Genomic DNA, 25,588 nt, shown 5'->3' on the forward strand with positions numbered 1-25,588 from the left:
ACGGAGGTTCTCAGCCTTGCTAAACAATGCACAAACTATAAAGTTTAGAAAAATTTCCAGACATAGCAAGTGTATCAAAGTAACATTTCATTTGATAAAGCATCGTCCAAAGCTGTTTTAGCATTTTCAGAGGAGGAACTGTGTGCCCTTTATTTTTTTTTTTTTAAGGTTTTATTTGTTTATTTGAGAGAGAGAGAGAGAGAGACTCCTGCTGAGCAGAGAGCCTGATGCAGGGCTCGATCCCAGGACCCTGAGATCATGACCCGAGCCAAAGGCAGACACCTAACCAACTGAGCCACCCAGATGCCCCTGTGTGTCCTTTAAATTAACAAATCCACCTGCGATTCTAATCTCTGAGCTCGAATTTATTATTTTAAAAATTTTTACGTTTTTCTCACTGAGATCTTCATGATAAAATGTATAGACACAGTTTAATTTAAACTACTGGTGATTTTGCCACAACCCCCACCCCCACCAGCAGACATCTGGCAGATTTTGGAGACAATTTTGGTTGTTAGAATGTGGTAAAAAGTGCTACTGACATCTGATAGGTGGAGGCCAGAATGCTAAATAAATATGTGCTCAATAAATAGGCTGTTTTTTAAAACAGAAGTTTGCACTAATGTAACAATCCTTCTTTTCCTGGACTCTTACATTCAATGGATTAGTAGAGGATGAGAGACAGAGTCCAGCTTAAAAACCTATATTCTCGTAGTATCCTGCATTCCCTCCCCATAACACATACTACACTTCAATGCTGTTATCTGTTTAATGTCTGGTTACCCCACTCGACTGGATGTCCTGTAAGGGCAGGTACTACATATGTTTTTGTTCATCTCTAGATCTTCAACACCTGCCTGGCATTGCAGGCAGATAAAAAATATTTAATGAACTAATAAAGATGAAAAAGAAACCCTCACCCCAGAGTCCTCAACCTTATCTTTTGGTCTAGGATCAACAACCTCTTTAAAAACTTGAAACACTTATTAAAAACAACAACAACAACAACAACATGTATCTGGAAACTCCATCAAGAAGAGCAAGTTCTACCTTTTCTCTCTAGGTTCTGAAGTAGTAAATATCATTAATTTTGCACCTGTAATATCAAGAGTATAGCCCTTCCTTGCCCTTGGGAACAAATGTTCTGTAACAGTATAAAGGTAAGGTGTGTTTGAAAGAACTAAAATTCTAAATAACATCTTCACAAACTCACTTCCAAAATTAAAATGGAATTTGCAATCATTTGTCTTTCTCTCACATATGTATAAACATACACACAAAAACATTTGAGAAATACCCTGTATTTCTTTTATACATGTGGAGAATTCTAACTTAAAAAAAGTCAGATCTAGTTAATCATGATATTCTAATTTGGTTCACTGTCCATTTTTGTATGAGCTAAGAATGATTCTTACATTTTTTTAAAAAAAGATTTTATCTATTTGAGAAAGAGAGGGCACAAGCATGAGTGGGGGGAGGGGGTGTGCAGAGAGAGAAGCAGACTCCAACGCTGAGCAGGGAGCCCGATGTGGGACTCGATCCTAGGACCCTGGGATCATGACTGGAGCAGAAGGCAGATGCTTAAACAACTGAGCCACCCAGGTGCCCCTGATTCTTACATTTTTAAATGTCTTTTTTAAAAAGGCATTTTGTGACAGTAATAACTATAGGAAATTCACATTGCAGTGCTCATAATTTCAATGAAACAGTTATTTGTTTACCTAATTGTTTATGGCTGCTTTCATTCCAGTGTGATAAGAGTTAAGTAGTTACAACAGAGGCTATATGGCTTGCTTTGCTATAGGTAGAAGTCAGAAGCCCTAACGTGTCCCAAAATAGAGCCATAAGCCCAATAGTTTTATAAAAATTTGTGGCGATTTTTTTAACACCCCCCTGCCTCTGACAAGTGGGGTGTATGTTCCCTCTCCACACCCACTCCTTGAATCTGGTTAGGGTTATGATGGCTTCTACCAGTCAAGTACAGAGAAGCTGACACTATGTAAGTTCTGAGGCTAGGTCATAAAGGGCCATACCACTTCTGCAGCTCTCTCTCGGAATGCTCTCAGCTACTACGCTGAACGAAGTCCAAGACACATGGAAAAGCCACAGTTAAGTGCTTGGTTGGCAACTCCAGCTGCTCAAGCCTTCAAGTCATCTCAGCCCAGGTTCTGAATAGGAGTCACGAAGTCTCCAGATAGTCTCCCTGATGAAGCCCCAGACATCATAGAATGGAGATAAGCCATCCTTGCTGTGCCTGACCTAAGCTTCTGACCCACAGCATCTGCAAGCATGAAGAAATTGTTGTTTATGCCACCAAATTTGGGGTGTTTTCTCATGCAGCGACAAGTAACTCGATAGGTTGAATTCTGTCCCTAGATAAACATGTTGAAGCTAAGCTATCCAAAGCTGCTCAGATCCAGGTATTACCATCTACACAGCATCAGAATTATCAAGACTGGAGCCTGTGGATCAGAAACCTGTTGCAAAGAAATCGCAGGGTTCTTCACAAAATTATAATAGCTACTGTACAGTGGTACTTACCACATACTATACACGTTTAAAAATATGATAAATCACATAATCTGAGGAATGAAACTCCCACTAATATAATCAGCCAAGGCACAAAGCCAGGGCACAAAGCCCCTATTCCTGGGCTGGCCTTGGAACCAAGGAGTTCCCTGGTGGGGCGGGGGGGAGAGGAGATGGGGAGAGGTGCTGCCAGAAGTAGTGGGGGCAGGAGCAAGTTGGCAATGTCTGCCTTCAGCCTCCTAGTTAGGATGGGCCACGAGTTGCGTTATTCATCAGTGGAGGCAGTGACCTACATGCAGAACCCAGACACACATGACAATTAACAGAAGGTCTCAAACACCAGCTCCTTCCACTTTGGATTTACACCTCTCAGCCGGAAACTCCTGTCTTTCACTTAGTGATACCCCATCTTGCCTTATTTTAAAAAAATAATAGCCGGGACACCTGGGTGGCTCCATCAGTTAAGCATCTGCCGTCGGCTCAGGTCGTGATCCCAGGGTCCTGGGATCGAGCCCCGCATCAGGCTCCCTCTGCCTGCCACTTCCCCTGCTTGTGCTTGTTTTCTACCAAACAATAAATTTAAAAAATCTTAAAAAAAAAAAAATAGCCAAACTTTGTTGAGCCCCATGTACAGGGCACTGTTCTAAGCACTTCACAAGCATATATCAATTTAAGCTTTCAAAGAACCCTGTAAGGTACACATCTCCATTTTTCCCTCCCGGAAGCAGACACTAAAGGTTCAATAAATTGCTCAAAGTTACAAAGCTAGTAACTGGTAGAGCTGGCACCCAAACCCAGTAGTATTCTAACTCCAGAGCCTAAGCTTCAACCTCTATGCAACACTGTTTCTCTCAGTAATACACACAGACCAATAATCCCCTCCTCCCATTTCTTTTCAAACCCATTTTAACAAATGCTGTGAAATTCTTGAGAGAGTACCATAAACCACACACCGTTGCATTACTTTACAATAAAAAATTAGAGTTCTGAAGATACTTACATTTAGAATTGCACATAATTCCTATGAAAATCAAGACTTTGAGGAGGTTTAGAATTGAATTCTACCAATGATAAAAAAGGGAGAGGGGCAAAGTTGAAACAATGTATTCTCCAGAACCAATACCTGTTATTACTGGACTACTGTGGTGTAAGTTACATCAAATGAACTTAAATTGTTCCAATTACTCCAGGGTGTTTAACTCTGTTCATAACCTGGAAAGAGAATGGCGTGGATGTACTGCTTTCCTTTAAGAAGCGACTTTCATAATTTAGTATTTTCCTCGGGATTTTCATTCAAGTAATTCATCTGCCATCATAGGGTAGTAAGATGCAATTGTAATTTCCATTTTACAAGTGAAGAAACTGAGGCATATGGAGCTTAAGGGTCCCCTGACTCCCATGTGGGGCTCTGGCCTCCCTTCACCCCACTGCCTGAGATGACCTCCCTATGCCCTTCTGACAAGGAATGGGAGAGTGACTCACTATGGAAAGCTCAACTCCTGCTTCACTGCAGGGTATTTTTCTCTCTCTCTAAAAGCAATCTCCCTTCAGCATGCCAACCAAATCCAGGTTGCTCGGCGGGCATAACAGAATCTATTAGAGTAAAGATAGCCCACAGAGAGATTAAATCCTGAATGTATCCGTTAAACTGAAGAGGACCGGCTACCAACACAGAATCTTAGACAGATTCTGGGTCTGTATCCTGCCATGATCCCTGCAGACAGGAGAAAACAAAGGACGTTCTTAACAAAAGCTACAGGTGGACCCACAATCCTCCTCAGTGTAATTAAAAACATTTTTCTTTCCACAGCTCAGCTTTCATCTTTTATCCTTCTTTATCCTCTCCCCTTCATCCCCTAAGGGGTTCCTGAATGCTGATGAGACGACGGGACTAAAACCATCTTGTCATCTTTTGGGTCAATTCTTTGGCTAGCCAACATCCAGCCATGGGTCAAATGATCAGTAGGTAGCACGCCGGTCCCCATGGGAACGGATTCTAATTTGTCATCATCCTCCAGTGACAACGTTTCATCACAACATCAATGAATTTCTTTCTTGCTGAATTTCACTTCCCTTAATTTTCCCATAGACATTTCTGTCATTTGCATACTTCCCCAGAGCCCCCCCTTTTAAAGCTCTTTTTACCTTAGCTTTATACTTCTAAAGATTGGGGGTGGGGTAGGCACACAGTTAGAAAAAGGTAAAAGAAAACACAAATGCAAAGGCACAGCACACTTTATTTATGTCTCTTTCCTAAAACTCCGGAAGGAGTTTTGAATGTTAGGGAAAGCTTTATTTAAAATGCATAACAATGAAGCTGACAGGCACAGACAGGAAAGGTACCCTAGGGGACTGAAGATTCATCGCAAAATTCCTATTGAATGTAGAAGAGTTTAACATTTGACATTCAAAAACCTTTGTGCCGTGATAAGAATTTAATAGCTGATCCCTTTTCCCTCCCATCCCGGCCTTATTACTCAAGAATTATTTTCCCCCAGCAGTTTCAGGACTGGGTTATTTAAATGTGACACAAATAATTTTAAGAATATGCAAGCAAAAACATTTAACATCTCTGAATGTCACACTATGGCATTCCAAAGTTCAAGTAGAACACATTCTCATTGTTTCACGTTGCACACCGATATATGAAAGCTGTACCCTCGCTATCTATTAGTAATTACTTTTAGTAATTAATGGTTGCAATATTCTAAAGAGCTCTCTCAATTATCGGGTAGGAATTTGGGCAAGTTGACTTTCCTTAGTCTCAGTCTCCTCATGAGTAAAATGGGAAGACTTACCCCCTTTTCAAGGGCTTATTGTGATGTTCAAACAGCAAACATATAGAACCCAAGATAAGTACAAGGAATTATTCTTACTGCTCTAGCACAGTCTCCACACCAGGAAATGCATACAATGGTGATAGGAAAGTAATGTGGGGTCTAAGTTTTCCACTAACCAAGCTCTAAGTAAAGGGAGAGGGGCTACCGGAACACTGACCTTTTTATTCATTTAACTCATCCTCATGCTTAATCCTCCATAGGAAACCTGGCACAGGGTCGGCAGGGGAGGGAGGGAGTTGTTTTTTTTTTTTTTAATACGCCCCCCCCCCCCCCAAATTAAGAGCAAAATGGCACAAAGGGTTTAAGCTTTGGAGTCAAATAAATTCGAGTTAAATCCAGCTCTGTCATTTACTACCTAAAGGGAACTAGGCAAATTATTTCTCTAAGCCTCAACTTAATTACCCCTACACTGGGAATAACAGGTGTTTCATGATGTTGTTTGAGAACTAAAAGGGAGGAGGTATGTGAAGTATGAAGCAGAGTAACACTGTAAGTGCCAAATAAATGGTACTGATTGTTGTTTTACTACTGCTGTTATTGTATTTGTTATGTTTGGGGGACTTTACATATTGACCTGGAGAATCTTGAACAGATTCTCAGCGACTGGAGAGGAGTCAGGCCGGAGGTGTTAACACTGGGCTAGGACCTGCGAGGGCTGTCAGTGACTCTGTGAAAACACCATGTCCTGTAGGTTATGTAGTTACAATCGGAGATAACTCAGAATTCGTCTAGGATCTTCTCTTTCTAAATTCCAGGATCTAATGAGGACTTTACTCCTGTCTTTTGCCATTTTCAAAGCATTTCCACAGGACTCGTCTTAACGTGTGCCTTCCAACAACCCTAGGAGCTAAGCAGTGTTCCAACAGTCAGGAAATCTAGGCTCAGAAGGTGTGCCCACACTCACGCTAAGTGAGTGTACGAAGTGGAGACGGTTTTTTCTAATCCCTAGCTCCATTTTCTCTGTGTGCTACAAACTCCAAAATTGCAGGGGGAAAAAAAAAATCGACTCTCCCAGATCCAACTATGTTCTACTCATTCTTTCAGTCCCAGCCCAATTTTTGCCTCTTTGAATCCTCCTCAGATCCTTCTTTTCCAAAATCGCCTTGATCTTGCCATTTGGACCCCTCATATCCTGTTTCATATTGTTCATTTTTCCCTATCTAAGGATCCCGTTTTCCCCGGCAAATCAGTAGCATAACAATTCAGCATTTATTGATTGCCAGCCATGTGCTGGGCACTTTGAAAGAGCGACTATACGTCAGGCCTTTTAACTCTTCCAACAGCTCTCAGTAATTGCTATATGCTATTTTTAAAAATGGTTCTGATAGATTTGCCCAAGGTCACACAGCTAATAAATTAGATCAAACCCATGTTCTTGAACACCGTACTATGCATTTTTACTTAATGTAGTGCCCAGCATCTAGAAAGGACTTAAAAGCGGTCATCACTGTATTCATTTGCCCTCATACACCATTATTTGTGATATTGGAAAAATCTGCTTCCAGTTCTAGGAAAGGGCAGATAACCTATGAGACTACTGCTCTCATCTGGTTCAAGCCAATCAAACTCTGGGCCTGTCTAGTTCCCTATCTTGACCTGCCTCCTGGGTAGTATCAGCTGCTCTGGAATAAGTTGTGCCCAGAAACAGAACACCAGTTCAGAGAAGGTATCCTGATGACCCATGGCCATGGTTGGGAGGTGGCTGCTCATCGACCACTAGAGTCTGGGCTTCGTGAAATCACTCAGAGCAGAGCCTGGGCATGGCGGCCGGCAAGGATACAACACAAGACAGATGAAGACGTATAGATGGAATAGGGCCAGTCTGACTTTCCAATGGCCCAGAGGCTTCAGGGTTGTCTGACGGATGTGTGGGAATAGCACATCCAGTGGAGAAGCAGGGCAGCTGCTGACAGATGAACTGCAGGTGGACCGGAAAGATTGATGTGCAAGGCTGTCTGGGCTCCAGGGTCACATACCCTGATCCTGTGAGAGGTGGGGCCCCTGTGGCCGAGCTGGGGAGGAGTGCAATGGAAAAAACAGAAGGCAAGTGCTGACATGCCAGAGAACCAGAGGAGGCTGAGCTCTGGGAAACCGGTGAGAGCGGCAGCTTCTCTCTAAGCAAAATGCAGGTTTGCTTTTAAGGTTACAATGGGGTTTGCTTTGGGCAGCAGTTTGTGTTAGGTATTTCAGGAGAGTCATGGAAACACATACCCAAGCCTCCTGAAAGCCAAGGTTATCAACTCAACGGCTCAATAGGCTCTTGCCCTGTTTTTCACCCCACTCTCCCCTTAACAACCAGATCATAACAAAAGAAACAATGGGAAGGGCAGGCTTCAACCCACTTCTCACTTCATTCTGTAATAGGAGCCCCTGAGCTGAGGTTCCTTTAAACCAAAATAAGCAAGTCCTCAGGCCTTCAAAGTTTACAGTCTGTTCCTTCAGGAGGAACAAGAAGTTCAGCCTAGTCTTGACCTTAGAAAGAACTGAGAGGCTGAGAAATGGGGGTTTGAGGGAGAACCAGGAGCCACAGCATAGGGACTAACTTCTACCATTTAATTCACAACTTTGGAGATAAGTTTGCATAAGAAATTAATCAGGGAGGAAAGGGGGAGAAATAGCTTGGGTTTGTGAATTTAGGAATTTTCTGGTGACCTATGAAGGACACAATCATGGAACAGGAGAGAAAACTCAGGCCCCTTACTCTTAGTTTGTAAAGCCCATATTTAGAGTACAAATATCTGCACATAACTTATCAACACCAAGTGTAACTTTAGAAGCATTCCAAGTAATGGGAGGCCACGGCCACTAGAGAAACTGGGGATCAGCTGGGAGGGCTCTGAGACCCTGCAATTTTCCCCACACCCAATGCAAACAGTATTTCCTCTCCAACCAACCCTGCAACCTGGGCCAGAGCCTGGCACGCTGCTAGGACTCAGGAAGTCTCCTGTATAAATGAAAGTCAAAACCTGAGCTAACCTCCAGTTACAGGCCATCTGACCAGTGTTTTAGGGCTTCTTCACCGGCCCTTTGAGAGCAGATCGATCAAACACCTGCCAGCAAGTGTCAATTAGCTCAGCAATGAAGTGGAAAGAGGACACTGGCAGGGAAACAAAAATCTTCTACTACTAAACACTTCCTTACCCTTGACCTGGCAAGAACTTAGTAAATCTGTTTCTTGGGAAGACAATCTTGAGATAGCATGGAAAAAAAAAAAAGATGTTTCCATTTCCTCCTTTTGAATAATAACTTATCTTTACAACAGAATATAACATTTTAGGACTTCATTAATACACAGTTCTAATGACAGTAGAGCTCAGTACAATAAGTAGGAGATTTCCTAGTCCTCCATTTTAAGATGATAAGTCAGTGCAAGACAGAGCCCAATGCACAGTGTATTTCATATTTGGGGTAACAAACTCCCACAATATAGATTCCCTTTAAAAACGATGGGTAAAAAACACTACAAGAGAAAACTTTTTTTTTTTTTTTTTAAAGATTTAGTTATTTGAAAGAGAGAGAGGGAGGGAGGCAGACTCCCCACTGAGCAAGGAGCCCAACACAGGGGCTTGATCCCAGGACCTGGAGATCATGACCTGAGCCAAAGGCAGATGCTTAACCGATTGAGTCACCCAGGTGCCCCAAGAGAAAGCATCTTATAAACATGCAATTTCTTCAGCTGTTGAAGACTGGTCTTGAATATCCATAATCATCCGAGTCTTGAGTATGTATGACAACCTCAGGACAACCTCCAAAATGTGTCCTACCTTCCAACAGTGAAGCCAGCTTATAATATACTTATCTCGATAGATAGAGAAAAGGTACTTAGTAGCTTTAGTTTCAAGATATTGGAGTAGTGGCAAAGCAGCTTCTGAGATCCAGGGGCCTTTACAATGTAGGTATAGAGCTCTAAGTACTGATATGGAGGTACTAGGTTGTTGTTGTTGTTGTTTTAATTAGGAAACAGCCACAACACCGACACAGACCACTTAGATGAGGTGCAAATCCTGGATGCTAGGGGGAAATGCTATTAAGACTTGCTAGAAACAACAAAAAAGTAATGTTTCCCATGTGGGTTCCAAACCAGAGGAATGAGGATATTTGCCTCAACCACAACAATTTTATTATATCCTTCTCTGAACTATTCTGTCTGTTCCCTTGCCAAGCTGCATCTGATATCATTCTCTAACTCACAGTTGGATTTGGGAAGGTCTTCTCATCCCCTATCTGATGACAGGAAGGATTGCGAACAGAAGACCTGGTGCATGCCTGCTCCCCATCGGCTGTTTGTTTGCATAGGATTCACTGCTAACACCTTCCTCCGGAGGGGTGGGTGACTGACATGGGGGTCAGAGGATGTGACCATGACACTTCTCCATGGGTTTGCAGAAGAACCAGCATGCACTTTGCAGCATATAAAAGGACTAAAGACAGCTTAAGTAACAATCAGTGAAAACCCCCATGAACAGCTATTTTAGCATGATCCCGACCTGCCTAGTCTTCTAATATTAAAGCTGTAGCTCCTGGTAGGATTCCATTTTTATCAATGTGTTACTTCATGGGTTCAGATTTTCAAAGGGTTTGGCTAATTCAGAAGCCCTTGATATTAGCAGCCAATTAATTCCTTCACATCATTACCGCAAGTATTTCCTATTGCACCCCAGAATGTACTAGGGATGAGCTGGTTCCTGCTCTTAAGAGTCTCATCAGCTTTTCAAATCCACTCTGAGTTTCCGTGTATGCATTCTGCCAGGGTAGACGATCGGAGGATATTTTTCTGTGGGAGGAGCAGTTTTGGGTGGATTTGGAGAAATCTTGGCTGCTACCTCCTCCCCAGCATTTCTGAGCACTATCCAACCTAGAGATACTAGAAACGTGTGTATAATGGGCTTAATTGTTTCCATTTTTAGTGGAATATTCATTTCTCATGATGAAGTCTTCCTGGCTTATGGAATGAAGACTTACACTCAGTCCATTCTCTTCTAGTTAAATGCAGTTTGAGTAGGAAGCCCAGGATCATACTTTCCGAGGTTCTGCTTTACTGAAAGAAGGCATCTGCACACATATGGACTGCAGGGTTATGTGAAAAGCTGGAGCAGCAGAGGCACACGTCACGGCGGGGGAGCTTACATTTCTTCTCCCGCCCTGCTCCAAAGGCCTCACCCTCCCGCTCCTGGCTCCGAACTGCTCTCCAGCTACTCTCCAGTGCTGTCTGCCTGCAACACTTCCTTCTCCCTGCCTCTGTTGATGGAGAAACAGTACCCGCCCCCCCTTCATTTGCTCCAACAGTGGGAACACAAAGTGTGGGAATTAAGGGACCGGGGAAAAGGACTATTCTGGGTTTTTGCCAAAATAACGACAAAAAAACCTATAACTAGAATTTATAAGCGTTAAATATTAGTGTGTGGTGGTGATGGGAGGTAAAGATTTCCATTTTCTATCACTGGGATAGGGGTACATACACAAATGTAAACATGAACACTGGGTTATAAATATTGTAAATATGTGCACAGAATTCATATCTGTAAACAACAGATACTGCATTTTTATGTGTTCGAAGTAAGTACATTATATAAAATGTGTGAGTATACAGGAGAGGGGTGTGTGTGTGTGAGCAGGATTATCTCCACTTATCTCAACATGAGGCACATACATTGGCTAAAATACAATATACATATGCCTGAAGTCAGCCAGCCTGTATTTGGTATAGGAATTAAACCTTTCATGCATGCATGCGTATAACCATATTTTAACTTCCAAATATAAACAAGCATATGGAACATATGCTGCATATATTTTTTCCTTAAAATATAAACAAGATAAATAGTTCAAATTTCAAATTGCTATTTATTAAATAGTGAGACAGGTAGCCATCTTGCTTTCCCCCCTCCCAAGAAGCTGGCTGAGCAGTTCCTCATTATTACTCAGTAATAATGACAATATTCAGTATTTCAGATTATTGTCAGAGCTTCATACTGGGAGAGAACCCCGGAGTTCTGAGAGGTAGCAAAAAAAAGGGTTTGCTACATTCTCCAGGGAAACTATACTAACAAAATCTTTACCAACCACAGTTCCACACTAGGAATGCCAAAGAGTTAACCAAGTTCTACTCGTGTATAACAGAAAGAAAGCTCACTCTGTTAGACTTTAATCCTGAGTACTAACCCAACAGCTGCTGTTTTTCACTTACTCCGTTAGCTAAAAGTTCTTATTTAGGGGGTACTCATTTACAAAAAAACACCAACAACAAAACAAAGCCAAAAGCCCAATAGAAATTCCATGATGGCCTACATTATAACCAACTGTTTAGGGTTATGTTCATAACGGAATAATGATGAATGGTGAAAAAGAAAAAAAAGGGTCAAAGACTTCATTTACTTTTATATCTTGTTTCTGTTCCTGCAGGATGATCCATTAGTAATATAATGCTCTTCCTCATAAGGCTCAAGTTACATCCTTGTGATTTATTAGAGCTAAAAGGCTTGTCACTAACAGTCCAGAAGGCACCCCCGTTCAGCATTTCACCCGTGTCCACTGAGCATTTAAACTCAATCTTTTCCCTGTTTAGCAGCTAAGTATTTATCATAGTACTGAAAATGTTTAGACATATTCCTTTCTTCCTTTGGTTGATGTGTAATACTCTCAGGAAAGAATAAATGACCTTCCTTTTAAAAAATTGAAGACCTATAGAAAACCGGCAGCAGAAGTATAAAAAGCAACATCAGACCACACTGAATAAAATCTTGGTCCTATCACCTAATTCAAGAATGATTTGGGGGAATTATTTCATGGCTGAGTTTCAATTTCCTAAAATCTAAAACGGGAAGAGGAATTGCACTTGTATCACAGGTTTGTGGTAAAAATTCAATGAGATAATTCACATCAAGCAGCATTTGTTAAAAGAACACAAACTGTCATATCAAGTAAATAATCTTTCCCCAAGTGCAACACCATCTAGGTACCTACCAGTTCTTGCACCCATCCCCCATTTAGTAGACTTCTAGAAAAAATACATAATTTGAACGGAAAGTACCGCCACACCAGATGGGATCGATAATCTACTCAGATCACCATTCGGTCTCACAAATACAGTCAGTCAGTCGTTCCCAAAGAGGGCATTTCTGTCCTTTAGGGCATCACCTGCAAGAGATTAGCAAGACCTACCAAATACACGCACACATGTCTCCTGTGACTTAACTATGTCCTTGGGATAAGCTCTTTGTTTCTCTTCCTACAATACCAAGTATATATTAAGTCCTCAACAAATGTTTGCTGAATTCATCAACTGCCGACCACTTACCAGAGGTATGCTCAGAATCTCCCCTCCAAGAAATCAAACTCTAGTTTATGCATTCATTCCCAGTATCTATAAAGCACTACAGCATTATTCTGACATGGTCCCTGCACTTAGGAGTTTATTTTTAGAGGACCTACAAATACCGCAAGTTTTCTCTCTGCTATAAGAACATTTAATATTTTCTTACCTCTCCCAAAGTTTAAGGAGTATCTCCTAATCACAATGTTTTCACATTTCTTTTAAAACAAATTCAAACTCAACCTTGCATGATTATTTTTGAAAAGCAGAATGATGTAGTATAATCATTTGTAGATCTTTTGTAAAGTGACAAACCACTTTAAAAAATAAAACTTCATGCTAAACTCTAATATATCAAACAAGTAAGGTGAATTGTTAGAGGAAGAAAGGGAGAGAAAAATGCTAGAACTTCGTCCTTACATTCTACAACAGCCTCTGCTGTACTTCCCTCATACCTTAGGAAACAAATCTGAAAATAGCTCATGGAGGCATTGCATTTAAATTCACTTTAAATGAATTTGAACTCATAATCAAGTTCTCTAACCTCTTAGGTGACCCTGGACAAGATATTTACCTGTGCATAATTTTCCTTGTCAGTAAACCTTACAGAGCTGGTTTTGAGGATTATGAATTCACATAGCAAATATTTACTGAGTACCTACCATATAGTACATGTAGATACTTCTTCATGGTACTGAGGGCACATCAAGGAATGAATTAGCTCTGCCCTCATACAGCTCAGGTATTTTTTTTTAATAATTAATATTTTATTTTTTTAATTAACATATAATGTATTATTTGTTTCAGAGGTACAGGTCTGTGAGTCATCAGTCTTACACAATTCACAGAGCTCACCATAGCACATACCCTCCCCAATGTCCATCACCCAGCCATCCCATCCCTCCCACCCCCCTCCACTCCAGCAACCTACAGTTTGTTTCCTGAGATTAAGAGTCTCTTATGGTTTGTCTCCCTCTCTGGTTTCGTCTTGTTCCATTTTTCCCTCCCTTCCCCTATGATACTCTGTCTTGTTTCTTAAATTTCTCGCATCAGTGAGATCATATGATAATTGTCTTTCTCTGATCGACTTATTTCACTTAGCATCATACCCTCTAGTTCCATCCATGTTGTTGCAAATGGCAAGACTTCATTTTTGATGGCTGCATAATATTCCATTGCATATATATATCACATCTTCTTTATCCATTCATCTGTTGATGGACATCTAGGCTCTTTCCATAGTTTGGCTATTGTGGACATTTACAGCTCAGGTTCTACTAGGAAATATATTCAGCAACAACCACCAAAGGGAAATATATTCAACAAACAAAAATAAATGCATATATACATCCTAGGTGATAAATTATAAGGCTATAAATAAAACAGAGATGGGGGTAAGAAGTAAAGAGGGGTACAATTAATAAAATTTATAAATGAGTGGCCCAGGAGGGCCTCACTGAGAAGGAACACTGAGGCAAATCTGAAGGATGTAAGGGGGGGAAATCATGTGGCTATATAAGACTTAATGACAGCACTTTATATTCAATAAATGATGCCAATTATTATCATAACCAATACAATATGAAGAAAACACAAAACTAGGAAAATTCTGTCTTTGCCACTTTACCACTTACAATGACCTCCCTGATACAGTTTTCTCATATGGAAAATGGGATAAAGATACCTGCACTTTTTACAATGTCATTAAGAGGATAAAATGGGAAAATATACATGGATATACTAAAAAATAAAGAGCCACATAAATATTACAACTATCACATTCTCACTTATACTATTTTTCCAAAATGAGAGACCACCATCCCATCTTTATGGGACAAGGAATAAGTAGGCCAGGAAGAGGGCTTCTTCTTCTTCTTTTTTTTTTTTTTAAAGATTTTATTTATTTATTTGACAGAGAGAGACACAGTGAGAGAGGGAACACACGCAGGGGGAGTGGGAGAGGAGAAGCAGGCTTCCCGCTGAGCAAGAAGGCTGATGCGGGGCTCGATCCCAGGACCCTGAGATCATGACCTGAGCCAAAGGCAGACGCTTAACGACTAAGCCACCCAGGCACCCCAGGAAGAGGGTTTCTAAAATAAAAATGAACTTCTCTTTTGGAAAGTCAGACCAAGAACAGTAAGCTGAAACAGACCTAGATTAATTTCCAATCAAGGTTGAAACCTAAACAACCAGCTCAATTTGCCAGGACTCTGGTTTGAGAGAACAATCATCTGTTTGCTCTGAGCCTTGGCTGATTCATTACAAATTCTCCATCTGGGTGGCTGAACTAGCTTTCAACCTTTCTTTTACCTTCCTACCAATTCAGTGCCTTTTGTTCACTCATTCAACAAAAATTTCATGAACACTTACAATAAACACAGAGCCAAGTGTAGATTTTGGTTAAGTGGGTGAACTAAACCAGGGCTCAGCCTAAATAAATCCCCCGGGGACAGGTGGGGGAAAGGTTAGAGGCAAAGAATGGAATCCATCTACACCACCACCAGGATTCCTCTACTCTGGACAAGTCTGAGCCTTGAACATACTTAACTAGGTAATTATAAACAAAATGAGAGCCTTCAGGCTACTACCACACTAGGTTATGCTTGGCAGGGCAACCCAAAATAAATCTAGATTCTGGAAATACGAATATTGAGGCACAGAGTATCTCTAGACACTTTTTTCAACAAATATTTGCTAAATGTCTACCTAGTACTGGGCACAGGGAGCCAGAATTCAAAGACATGATTCCCAAGTGCTTGGCACTTCCACACCTCCTCTTGTCCACCACTGTCCCTTTCTCCCTGTGGTGCAGTGCACAGTTCAACAACACAACCAGATTTTCCTACAGTGAAGAGTTTCTGGTAATAGAAATACAGAAGTAATACAAATGCAAAACCGATATAAATCCCATGTCCAGCCTCTCATTTCTCAACTAGCATGGCTTCTACTTAAAGCTCCCACTAGTCCCTTCCAGGGTCTTTCTGTGGTCATTCTCTCCTGGAAATTCTCTAAAATTCACAGATCTTTTCTTACAGGCCTTACCTAAGAGGATTAAATAACACACTAAGAATAGCAATCTTCTCACTCCTCTACTCTTACATGCACTCTCCACCACCCTTTTGTATTCTGAAAGCAGAACACAAAATACTGAAACCATCTAGTCTGTGCTAGCCATGTAACTTTTTAAGCAATCTTGCAAGATAGACTGTCACCCCCATTTTATAAATAAAGCGGATGCAGACACTAAAGTATCATGCCAAAAATCAAATAGCTTGTAAATGATAAAACCTGCATAGAGCTTAAGTTTTCCATATCAAAAGATGAGGCTCTTTAGTTCTCCATCTCAAACAACCCTACAAAGAGGCTGTCCCAAAGAGTAAAGTTTCCTAACCTTTCTGGCCTTATAACCATGGTCTCAGAGGTCCCAACTCTAAAATTCTGAAACATCACACTACTTACAACTGATTATTTACATTTTAGTGTATGAAGTATCATCTAAGATTGACTACTTCTATTCATAATCTCTTTGAAGAAAGAACTATTTTGTGTTTGTTCTGCTACAAAGTATTTTTCTTCTCCTATGAATACAGGGATAGAATTTTGTGCATGATCTAGATACTAATTTTTAGATGGATTCTAATCCATTGCTTTGACCTGGTCCAAATTCCTCATGACTGGGGGGACTTGAATTTTTACTGAGGTACAAGAATAATTTGGAGGATTAGTACCTGCCAAGCATTAAGTTCTTATAAAACCAATATGCTTCCCCTTTACTGTACTCCAATGAATGGTATTTGGTGAAATAAAACATCAAATTTTAAATCTTGCAGATAGAATTGTCAGTATCAAAAAACAATTCCTAAGAATAATTAATAGGGGCGCCTGGGTGGCTCAGATGGTTAAGTGTCTGCCTTCGGCTCAGGTCATGATCTCAGGGTCCTGGGATCGAGCCCCGCATCGGGCTCCCTGCTTGGCGTGGAGCCTGCTTCCCCCTCTCCTTCTACTGTTCCCCCCGCTTGTGCTCTCTCGCTGTCAAATAAATAAATAAAATCTTTAAAAAAAAAAAATAATTAATAAAAACTACAGACTTCTACCAGAATGTATTTTAAATGCTAGAATGTTTTGAAACACAAGAAACAGACTAGCAGTTTGCATCCAATCAACCTAATTGCCTGCCAAAACAATCAACTCTCCTCACAGGAAGATAATAGAAACCAAAGTTTTTCCACAGTCTCCAGAGTACAATCCAAATTTTTTTGACAGAAGAAAACCCAAAGTGTGACCAATTTCCAAGAGTAAAGAATCAACAAAAATCAAGTTCAAATATTTGTGTATGTTAGAACCTGCAGACAGGATTCTAAAGCGGCTATCATAACTATGCTCAAGGATACAAAGGAAAACATGCTTGCAATGAATGAAAAAAATCTTAGAAAAATACTCTATTAGAAAGAAACAAATGGAAATCCTGGAGTTTAAAAATAGGATACTGAAGTTTTAAAAAATCTATCTGTGGAGTTCAACAGCAGGTTGAGACACTAGGAGTAAATTTCTAGATCAATAAAAATGATCTAATCTGAAGGTCAGAGGGGAAAATAATTTTTAAAAGGAGGAGATGACGTTATCTCAGGAACTCGTAAAATATCAAAAGATCTAGCATATATGTAATCAAAGTCCCAGCAGGAGAAAAGAGAATGAGGCAGAAAAAAATATTTGAGGAAGTAATGATCAAAAAGTCCCCAAATTTGATTAAGACCAGACATTTATAGACTCAGAAAGCTCAAAACACACCACGGATGATAAATAAAGACTGATAAGTTTATTTTTTTTTTTTAAGATTTTATTTATTTATTTGACAGAGAGAGACACAGCGAGAGAGGGAACACAAGCAGGGGGAGGGGGAGAGGGAGCAGCAGGCTTCCCACGGAGCAGGGAGCCCGATTTGGGGCTCAATCCCAGGACCCTGGGATCATGACCTGAGCCGAAGGCAGACACTTAATGACTGAGCCACCCAGGCGCCCCAAGACTGGTAAGTTTAGACAGTTATAGTCAGATTGCTGAAAACCAAAGAGGGAAAAATTGTGAAAGCATCCATGGAGTGTGGGTGGGGCAATGATATCATACACCGTGACAACTTTTATGGACTTATCAGAAGGTGGAGTCCAGTACACAGTGGATCATTTATGCATTAAAAGATTAAAAGAAGTCAGTCTAGAATTCAGTGTCAAGTGACATTTTCTGAGCACAAGAATGAGAAAGAGACTTTGTCACCAGAAAATCTTCACTACAACTAAATATTAAAATAAGTTTTTAGATTATCAGTTGATTATCTTTGGAAAGAAATGAAGCTTACTGGAAATGGCAAGTATCCAACATTTATTTTTCTTTTAATTTATTAAATTCATAGGACAATTTAAAGCAAAGCCTAACATTCTCTTGTGCAGTTTACAATAGATAGAACTCTAGCATGAAGGACAGTAGTGGGAAAATGGACCTATAAGGCTGAGCGTTCTAGTTTTTATATGAAGTGATAGAATATTAAACTCCAAATGGAATAGACTGTAATAAGTTAAGGTTGTGTATTGTAATTTATAGAGCATAAATCTAAAAATAAGTAGAGAAATATAGATTAAAAAAGCTAAAATAGATTAATATGAAATTCCCCAAAAAACATCAAAAATTCAAAAGGAGGTGGGGGAGGAACTAAAAGAGGGGAAAATGAAAAACAGTTGACCCAAATCCAACAATCAAAGTAAATACTCCCAATTAAAAGACCAACATTGTCAGAGGGGGGTGGGAGGATGGGTTAGCCTGGTGATGGATATTAAAGAGGGCACATACTGCATGGAGCACTGGGTGTTATACGCAAACAATGAATCATGGAACATTACGTCAAAAACTAATGATGTAATGTATGGTGATTAACATAACATAATAAAAATATATATATAAAAGAAAAAAAAAAAAGACCAAAATTGTCAGATAAAAAAGCCTCAACTATGTTCCGTCTACAAAAGATACACTGTTAACAATGGAGACACTGAAAGTAAATGCTTATGAAAAGACATGGTGCAAATAGTAAGCACAGAAAGGCTGGAGTGGCTATATAATATCAGCTTAAACAAACTTCAAGGAAAGACCACTGTAGCCAGACATAAAGAACAATTTATAATGTCAAAAACAACTCATCAGGAAGACCAAATAATTTTAAATGCATACATGCCCAATAATGAAGCCTCAAATTACAGGAGGCAAAAATGGGCAGAATTAAAGGAAAAATTATACAACTCCACCAATACAGATATTAACAACCCTCTTAGCAATGATGGAATTAGACAAAATAAAAATCAGCCCCAAAATAAATGATCTGAATTATCAACCTGCTTAACCTAATGGGTATATAAAGAACCTAACAGTCAGCAACTGAAGAATACACATTCTTTTCAAGTTTACATGGTATATTCACCGAAATAAATCGTATATTGGGCCATAAAACCCAAGTTTCAATAAATTAAGAAAGACTGAAATCATAGAATATATTCTCTGATCACAGTGAAATTAAATTAGGAATTAGTAACAATAGCTAAGAAAACCCCAAATGTTTTGGAAATTGGACAACACACTATAAAGTAATCCATGGGTCAAAAAAGAAGTTAGAAAATATTTAAAAAATTGAACTATAAGAAAACCATGATCTCAATCTTTGTGGGATGACAAAAGCAGTGCTTAGAGGACCGTTTATAGTGTCAAGTGCCTCTATTTGAAAAACAGAAAGGTGTAAAAAAAAAAAAAATGACCTAAAATTCCAATTTAAGAAGAGGAAGACCAAAATTAACCTAAAACACAAGGAAAGAAATAATAAAGAGCTTAAATCTGTGAAATAGAAAGTGGAAAAAATTAATGAGGCCAAGTTTTAAAAACTTGGTCATCACCAATTCACTTTGCCATTTGTTCTCTAATTCTCTGTCAGTCTCATTTATCCTTTTAACAGATTTTCCCAAAGAACCAGCATTTGGTTTTACTGATTCTTCTTTATGTTCTTCTTTTAGCCTACAGGTATTAAAAAGATAGCAAAATATTCTAAACACTTTTATGCCAACAAATTTGACAACTTAGATGAAAAAGACAAATTTTTGAAAAAAATCCACTTACTAAAATTGATACAAGACAGAAAATCTGAGGAGAAAAAAAAAAAAACTACACCTCCCCCCGCCTCAACTCCACCCACAAAACCCAAAGACCTATAGCTATTAAAGAAACTGATGATCAAAAACCTGCCCACAAAGAGTGTTCCAAGTCCAGATGGCATTCCGGGTATATTCTACCAAACATCAAAGGAAGGAATACTACCAGTGTTATATACTTTTTTTGAAAGTAAAGGACAAGGAAATGTTTCCAAACTAGATTTATAAAGCAAATACCCTAAAACCACAAAGTGATAAGTAATAAGGGGCGGGGGGTGAGTAGAACAAAGTGAAGGAAAATCAGGAGTTTGGCAGGCAGGGCGGGTTGCATTTTAAAATATGGTGGTCACCTCTTTCAGCAAGTGACTTCGGAGGAAAGACTTGGAGCAGGCGAAGGCCCCTGGGGACGTATGTCTGAACAGCACCAGTGCAAAGCCCTAAAAGGCAGGAATATGCCAAGAAACAGCAAGGAGGCAAGTGTGGGGTCCTGCAGGGCCAAGCCAGGTAAGTTTATCAACACAACGGAAAGGATCAACTTCTTCACACTGACGTTAATCAAATACAACGAGGAGCCGGGATTTAGCAAAGTGGGCATCACTGGTGACCTTGAAGAGAGCAGTTTTGTGGGACTTGTAGGGCTGGAGAACGTTTCAGAGAGAATGGGAGAACTGGATCTAGGGAGTATAGACACCTTGTGATGGTTTTGCTTCAAAGGGAAAGAAAAATGGGGCAGTACACGGAGGAGGAAGCAGGGTCAAGGGTTTGTTTATGCTTAAGACAGGAGAATAGCATGTTTACATGCTGAAGAATAGGATCCTGAAGAGAGAAAAACGGATTAAGAAAGAAGGAGTACTTGGCCCAAGGTCAGGTACAATGCACACATGACTTCCTATGACTGCCCGTTCCAAAAGAATTCTGAAGTCTTCTAAAATAAGCCACTGCCATCAATAATTTATGAAACAGTGCATGATGGAAATAGGTTTGCTGTTTCATTGAACAAATGATTAACCTAAATAATTATTAGAGCATTTGTGAAAAAGTTAGACCAAACTCTTGAAACATGTCCAAGGTGCCTCTGGTTTCTTTAATGATCCAATTAAATGCTCCAAGAGGCTCTTTCTCCTTTTGTTTCTTCTTCATTGCTTTGTGTTTTATGGACGATGTTTTGCTCTCTTTGGGGCACTTGATCAAAAATTTATTTTTCTTGATTCGAGTTCAATTTCATATAATGGCTTTATGTGCTCATACAACTTCATTTCTCAAAGTTTTAAAAAAACGTAGTCTATGGGAAATGCTCCACATGAGAATGTGTGCATGGGATTTTTAGTTTCCTGAGGCTGTTGCCATAGATTTTTGGCAGTGAAACTACAGATACTGAACTAATTAAAGATTTAAAACACATTGTTAGGCACCTAGAGTCACACTCTGAAGGTTAATTTAAAAGAAATAATTAGAAAAAGCAAAGCAAAGTCTATACCATAGAGAGTTTTGTGGAAAGAGTCAAGAATCACAAAATGTTTTTTATTAGTTTTAATTACTTTGCTCCCCTAACCAGAAGATATTAACAGCGCATTAGATTTACTGCCAACTTATATAGTATGCACAAGTCAGATCCAAATCTCAGTAAGATTTGATTAGTAAGGTGGGAGGGTAAGAACCCATGAGGCTCTAGTTTTCATTACCCCCAATGGAGGAATGATGGATAGAAAACTCAAGTTTCCTGATCCTGATTCCAGATCCTACAAAATATACCAAAACATGAAGTGGTCCATTAAAGGCTGTGAGCTAAAATGGAGTATAGAGGTCAATAATCTACTTTGAATAACTAGCCTGTTTTGACTTATCAAACAAATCTTATAAGCAGTTATGATTGTTCTTATAATAATGATGACATGATAATTATCTCCACATACTGGATGCAAAAGAGGCATAAGATCTATTTGTTCAGGGTTCTTCCAGAGGGCAGACTAGAGAGATTGGAGGAAGGTTAAAAGTACATTCTGGGTCAACTTTTTCACAGTCAGAGGGGGGGAACACAGAACTACGTGATAACTCATTTGAATTACTCAATGCCAAAAAAAAAAAAAAAAGCTTAGCAGAAGCTACTGTTTTGAACTGAAAATACAAATTTTAAAAATGAACTCTTAAAATAAAAAAATATACATATATATACACATATATAAAATTTGTGTCAAACTTATTTTGAAAACTAGCTAAGGTAACAGTCATGAGGCTACAGGTAACTTATTTTATCTCTTGGAGCTTCAGTTTGCTTATCTGTAATAAGGGTATCTTTCCTTCAAGATTATTTGGAGAACAAAAATTCAATGTGATAAGCACCAGTGTTCCATTCGTGCTCAGTTGCTATAATTTTTAAAAATTATTAAAGGTTTCCAAACTTGTGCACAGCTTGATAAATAAAGCAATGACATCAGTCTGGGAAAACAAAACAAGTTTCACATTTGAAAACAGCTGAAGGAAGAACCTGTATCTGTTACTTCAAGGAAAGCAACAAAGCTGATATCCCTGGGTCAGTTTCTTTAAAATGTTATCAAGTGGCCTTTGGTCTCCCAGAAAGTTTCCTCCAACATGCTTTGTGTAGAAATCTTCCCTCCCATAAAAACCCTTTTAAATTTCATGACCTTAAAGCACTTCTCAGTTTGCTGGAATAAAAATAAGACAGGAATTATTAAGATAAGACTCGATACAGCAAACCACATCATATTCACTGTAATTTGAGGTCATTAGTTTTTAAAAATATCTAAAGCTAAGAAAAAGAGTACATAACGTAAGTGCTTACATCCTCTAAATTTAACCTGCAGAAACCAATAAAACATTTTAAGGTCTATACACAGGAAATGCTGAACTTCAAAATTAAACCACAGTAATTTATTATAAATAAATAACTACCCCATAAATAACTTCACTCTAATGACACTTGCAAAGCTTTTTGTCTCTTGTATAGCACTTCTTTAGTTCAGATCAAGTCAAGCTGTTTTCCATGAATAAAATAAAGGCAGCATCTCAGAGAGTTTGAATTATTGTGTGTTTTACTATAGCTATCTTTTTATTCTGTGGAAGCACTCCGCTACACTCTGGTTTTTAGCTTGGTTCTGTTTTTTACTTAAGTTTCCAACCTCGCTTCAAATTACCAGTTGACGGTCACATAGTGTAATGAAGTTGGCGGATTAGTTGAAATTAGAACCCAGAATCCTCTTTACCACCCTTCTTTTCAAGCACAGATCAATTATTTATGACCAAGTTCACCAACACTATGTTTTACTTTAGGAAGCAGTCCATCTGAAGGTAGCTATAAATAAAGTAAATAGAATCTGGCCTCAGAACTTTTTGACCCCACACAGCATTGAAAGGAGATGGAAGGAAAGAAGCAAATGAAGAATACAAGAGGAAAGAAAAATTAAAGAAAAGAAGCCAATATCCACTGAGCTGCTTCTATGCCCGAATCTTCCACATAAAGGATTTCATTTGTTCTCAATTATCTCGACATTACTTCATTTAATTCTATCTCATAAAGGAGATATTGTATTCACCTTATTTAAAACCGAGAAACAGCAGATCAAAAAGGCTAACTTGCTTACTGGGGGTCATGGAATAAGTGAGAAAACCAGAATTTGACCTGGGTTGGTCTGATTCCAAAGCCTGGGCACTTCCAGTATCAGATGAAATAATTTCTAATATTTCAAAATTTGGGTCAGTTCAGGAATCTTCACAACGAAAAGGAATCAAATCATACTTCCAACGTACAACACAAATAGCAAAAAAAACATCCCCAGTACCATTATTTCAATGGTCTGCAAGAATTTCAAGTCTGAGGTTGTCACTGTTACTCTTAAGACATAGATGAAATCCTACACCGAACTGTGGGAGACCTCACGTGGACATGGCCCGCAAAGAGTAGTGAGGCCGTATCCAAAAGCAAGACAAAGAGAAGGTCAAGTACAAAATAACCTCTTACCTGCTGTACTTCACTTTCTCCATTTGAGATTTTCTCAGTGTAAACAAAGGAGTTGAATATCCGCTGGAACAAAAAGAAAAATGAACAAACATTAGATTTTCTAAAGACGACAGCCATTTTCTAATGAGCATGTGTGTGCGTGCGTGAATAATTTATTTACAACACAAACAGAATCAAGCAGAAAAAATTTAATTAAAATACTGTTATTTTACACAGAGAAATCCACATATTGGCCAAAGTCAATCACACTTATATAAGCAAATGCCCAGGCACTTCCGTAGTGAAATAAACCAGATGTTCCACTATATTTTTCATTTTCAAAAATACATTTAATTATAGATTTCCGGAGCCCATGCCATTTTATCCAAGTGGTATAATCTGACAAAGTTGTGTTTCTCATTTAAATCCTGCACTCCCTGAATGCTGTAATTGTTTACAGACACTAAAATCTAATGCAATAAAGATATTTTTTTTTCTTTTTTTTAAAGACTTTATTTATTTATTTAACAGAGACAGAGATAGCGAGAGCAGGAACACAAGCAGCGGGAGTGGGAGAGGGAGAAGCAGGCTTCCCCCCGAGGAGGGAGCCCGACGTGGGACTCGATCCCAGGACCCTGGGATCATGACCTGAGCCGAAGGCAGATGCTTAACGACTGAGCCACCCAGGCGCCCGCAATAAAGATATTTTAAAAGGGATTCTTTCCATATTCTCTCATGTCTCTGGTCCCACCAGTACCTACCCAATATTATCTATCACCTTCATTACCCAAGCACTCCCTTGGGAGGGTAACATAATAGGGCTTGCCAAATATGTGCAGCCTTAAGATCCAGTTCTTACATGTCAGGAAATGGGACAGCCATGCCAAGACATTAGTCCAAACTGTGACACACAAGCACACACATTCTTCCACTGCTCTCCGCCTAGCTAGTACCCACCCCCTCTGTACATTGCCTGCATTTAAAACATCCCTGCAGACTTATGACTTTACCAAACCCTACCCATTACTGATCACAAGAGATTCATATATAACAAACTAAGGAAATTAGAATCTAAGATACTAATCTGTTAGAGACACAAAAAAAGAGCAGGGGCCCTATCATTTATCCTAAAACTTTAAAGATACCACTGAAAGTCTCCCGATGAGTAAGGAGTCAGACCTGGAGATGTCAGCCAAAACTTCCCTTTTCCCTTTCTATCCTACTGCCAAGGGCTTATCAGCATCTGGGACAGCTTCCAGAACAGCCTAACACACCTGCATGGTTGTGGTGAGGAAGGCAAGCACCAAGTTTACCAAGTGCTGTGCAAATGGGGAAAGATAAGGTGCTGGGGGCGGGGGAAAGGACTGTGACAGAATGGGATGGAATTAGTCTGGAAAATTCTGGATTATGAATTATCATAATTTTACAATACACCACTCATTCATCCAACAGATGTTAATTTTCCCTTTCCTTCCTAAAACAGACTCTGTGGGGGGGCGCCTGGGTGGTGCAGTTGGTTAATGGGCCGACTCTTGGTTTTGGCTCAGGTCACGATCTTGAGCCCTGCGTCCGGCTCCGTGCTCAGCGCAGTCTGCTTAAGTTTCTTTCTCCTTCTCCCTTTGCCCCTCCCCCCCTCAAATAAATAAATCTTAAAAAAAAAAAATGACTGTGATAGGAAAGGTACATATTTTTAATAATAGTGCTAATAGAGGCACCTGGGTGGCTCAGTCGTTAAGCGTCTGCCTTCGGCTCAGGTCATGATCCCAGGGTC

General features: G+C 39.5%; 1 protein-coding gene across 5 annotated transcripts in view; it reads right to left on the bottom strand.

Moving 5' to 3' along the window:
• The window catches only part of CACHD1 (cache domain containing 1), a 199,993-nt gene that overhangs the window by 95,858 nt on the left and 78,547 nt on the right, over positions 1-25,588 (bottom strand). For all 5 annotated transcript variants that reach the window (XM_045897497.3, XM_064589023.1, XM_064589024.1 and 2 more), the window contains one exon: positions 23,839-23,901. In XM_045897497.3, the coding sequence (XP_045753453.1) occupies positions 23,839-23,901 (63 nt within the window). The remainder of the gene's footprint in view (positions 1-23,838; positions 23,902-25,588) is intronic.

The sequence above is a fragment of the Mirounga angustirostris genome, unplaced genomic scaffold, assembly GCF_029215605.1.
Source record: "Mirounga angustirostris isolate CCGP_5_RB_7025 unplaced genomic scaffold, mMirAng1.0.hap1 SCAF_4, whole genome shotgun sequence".
In the NCBI taxonomy this organism is placed as follows: domain Eukaryota; kingdom Metazoa; phylum Chordata; class Mammalia; order Carnivora; family Phocidae; genus Mirounga; species Mirounga angustirostris.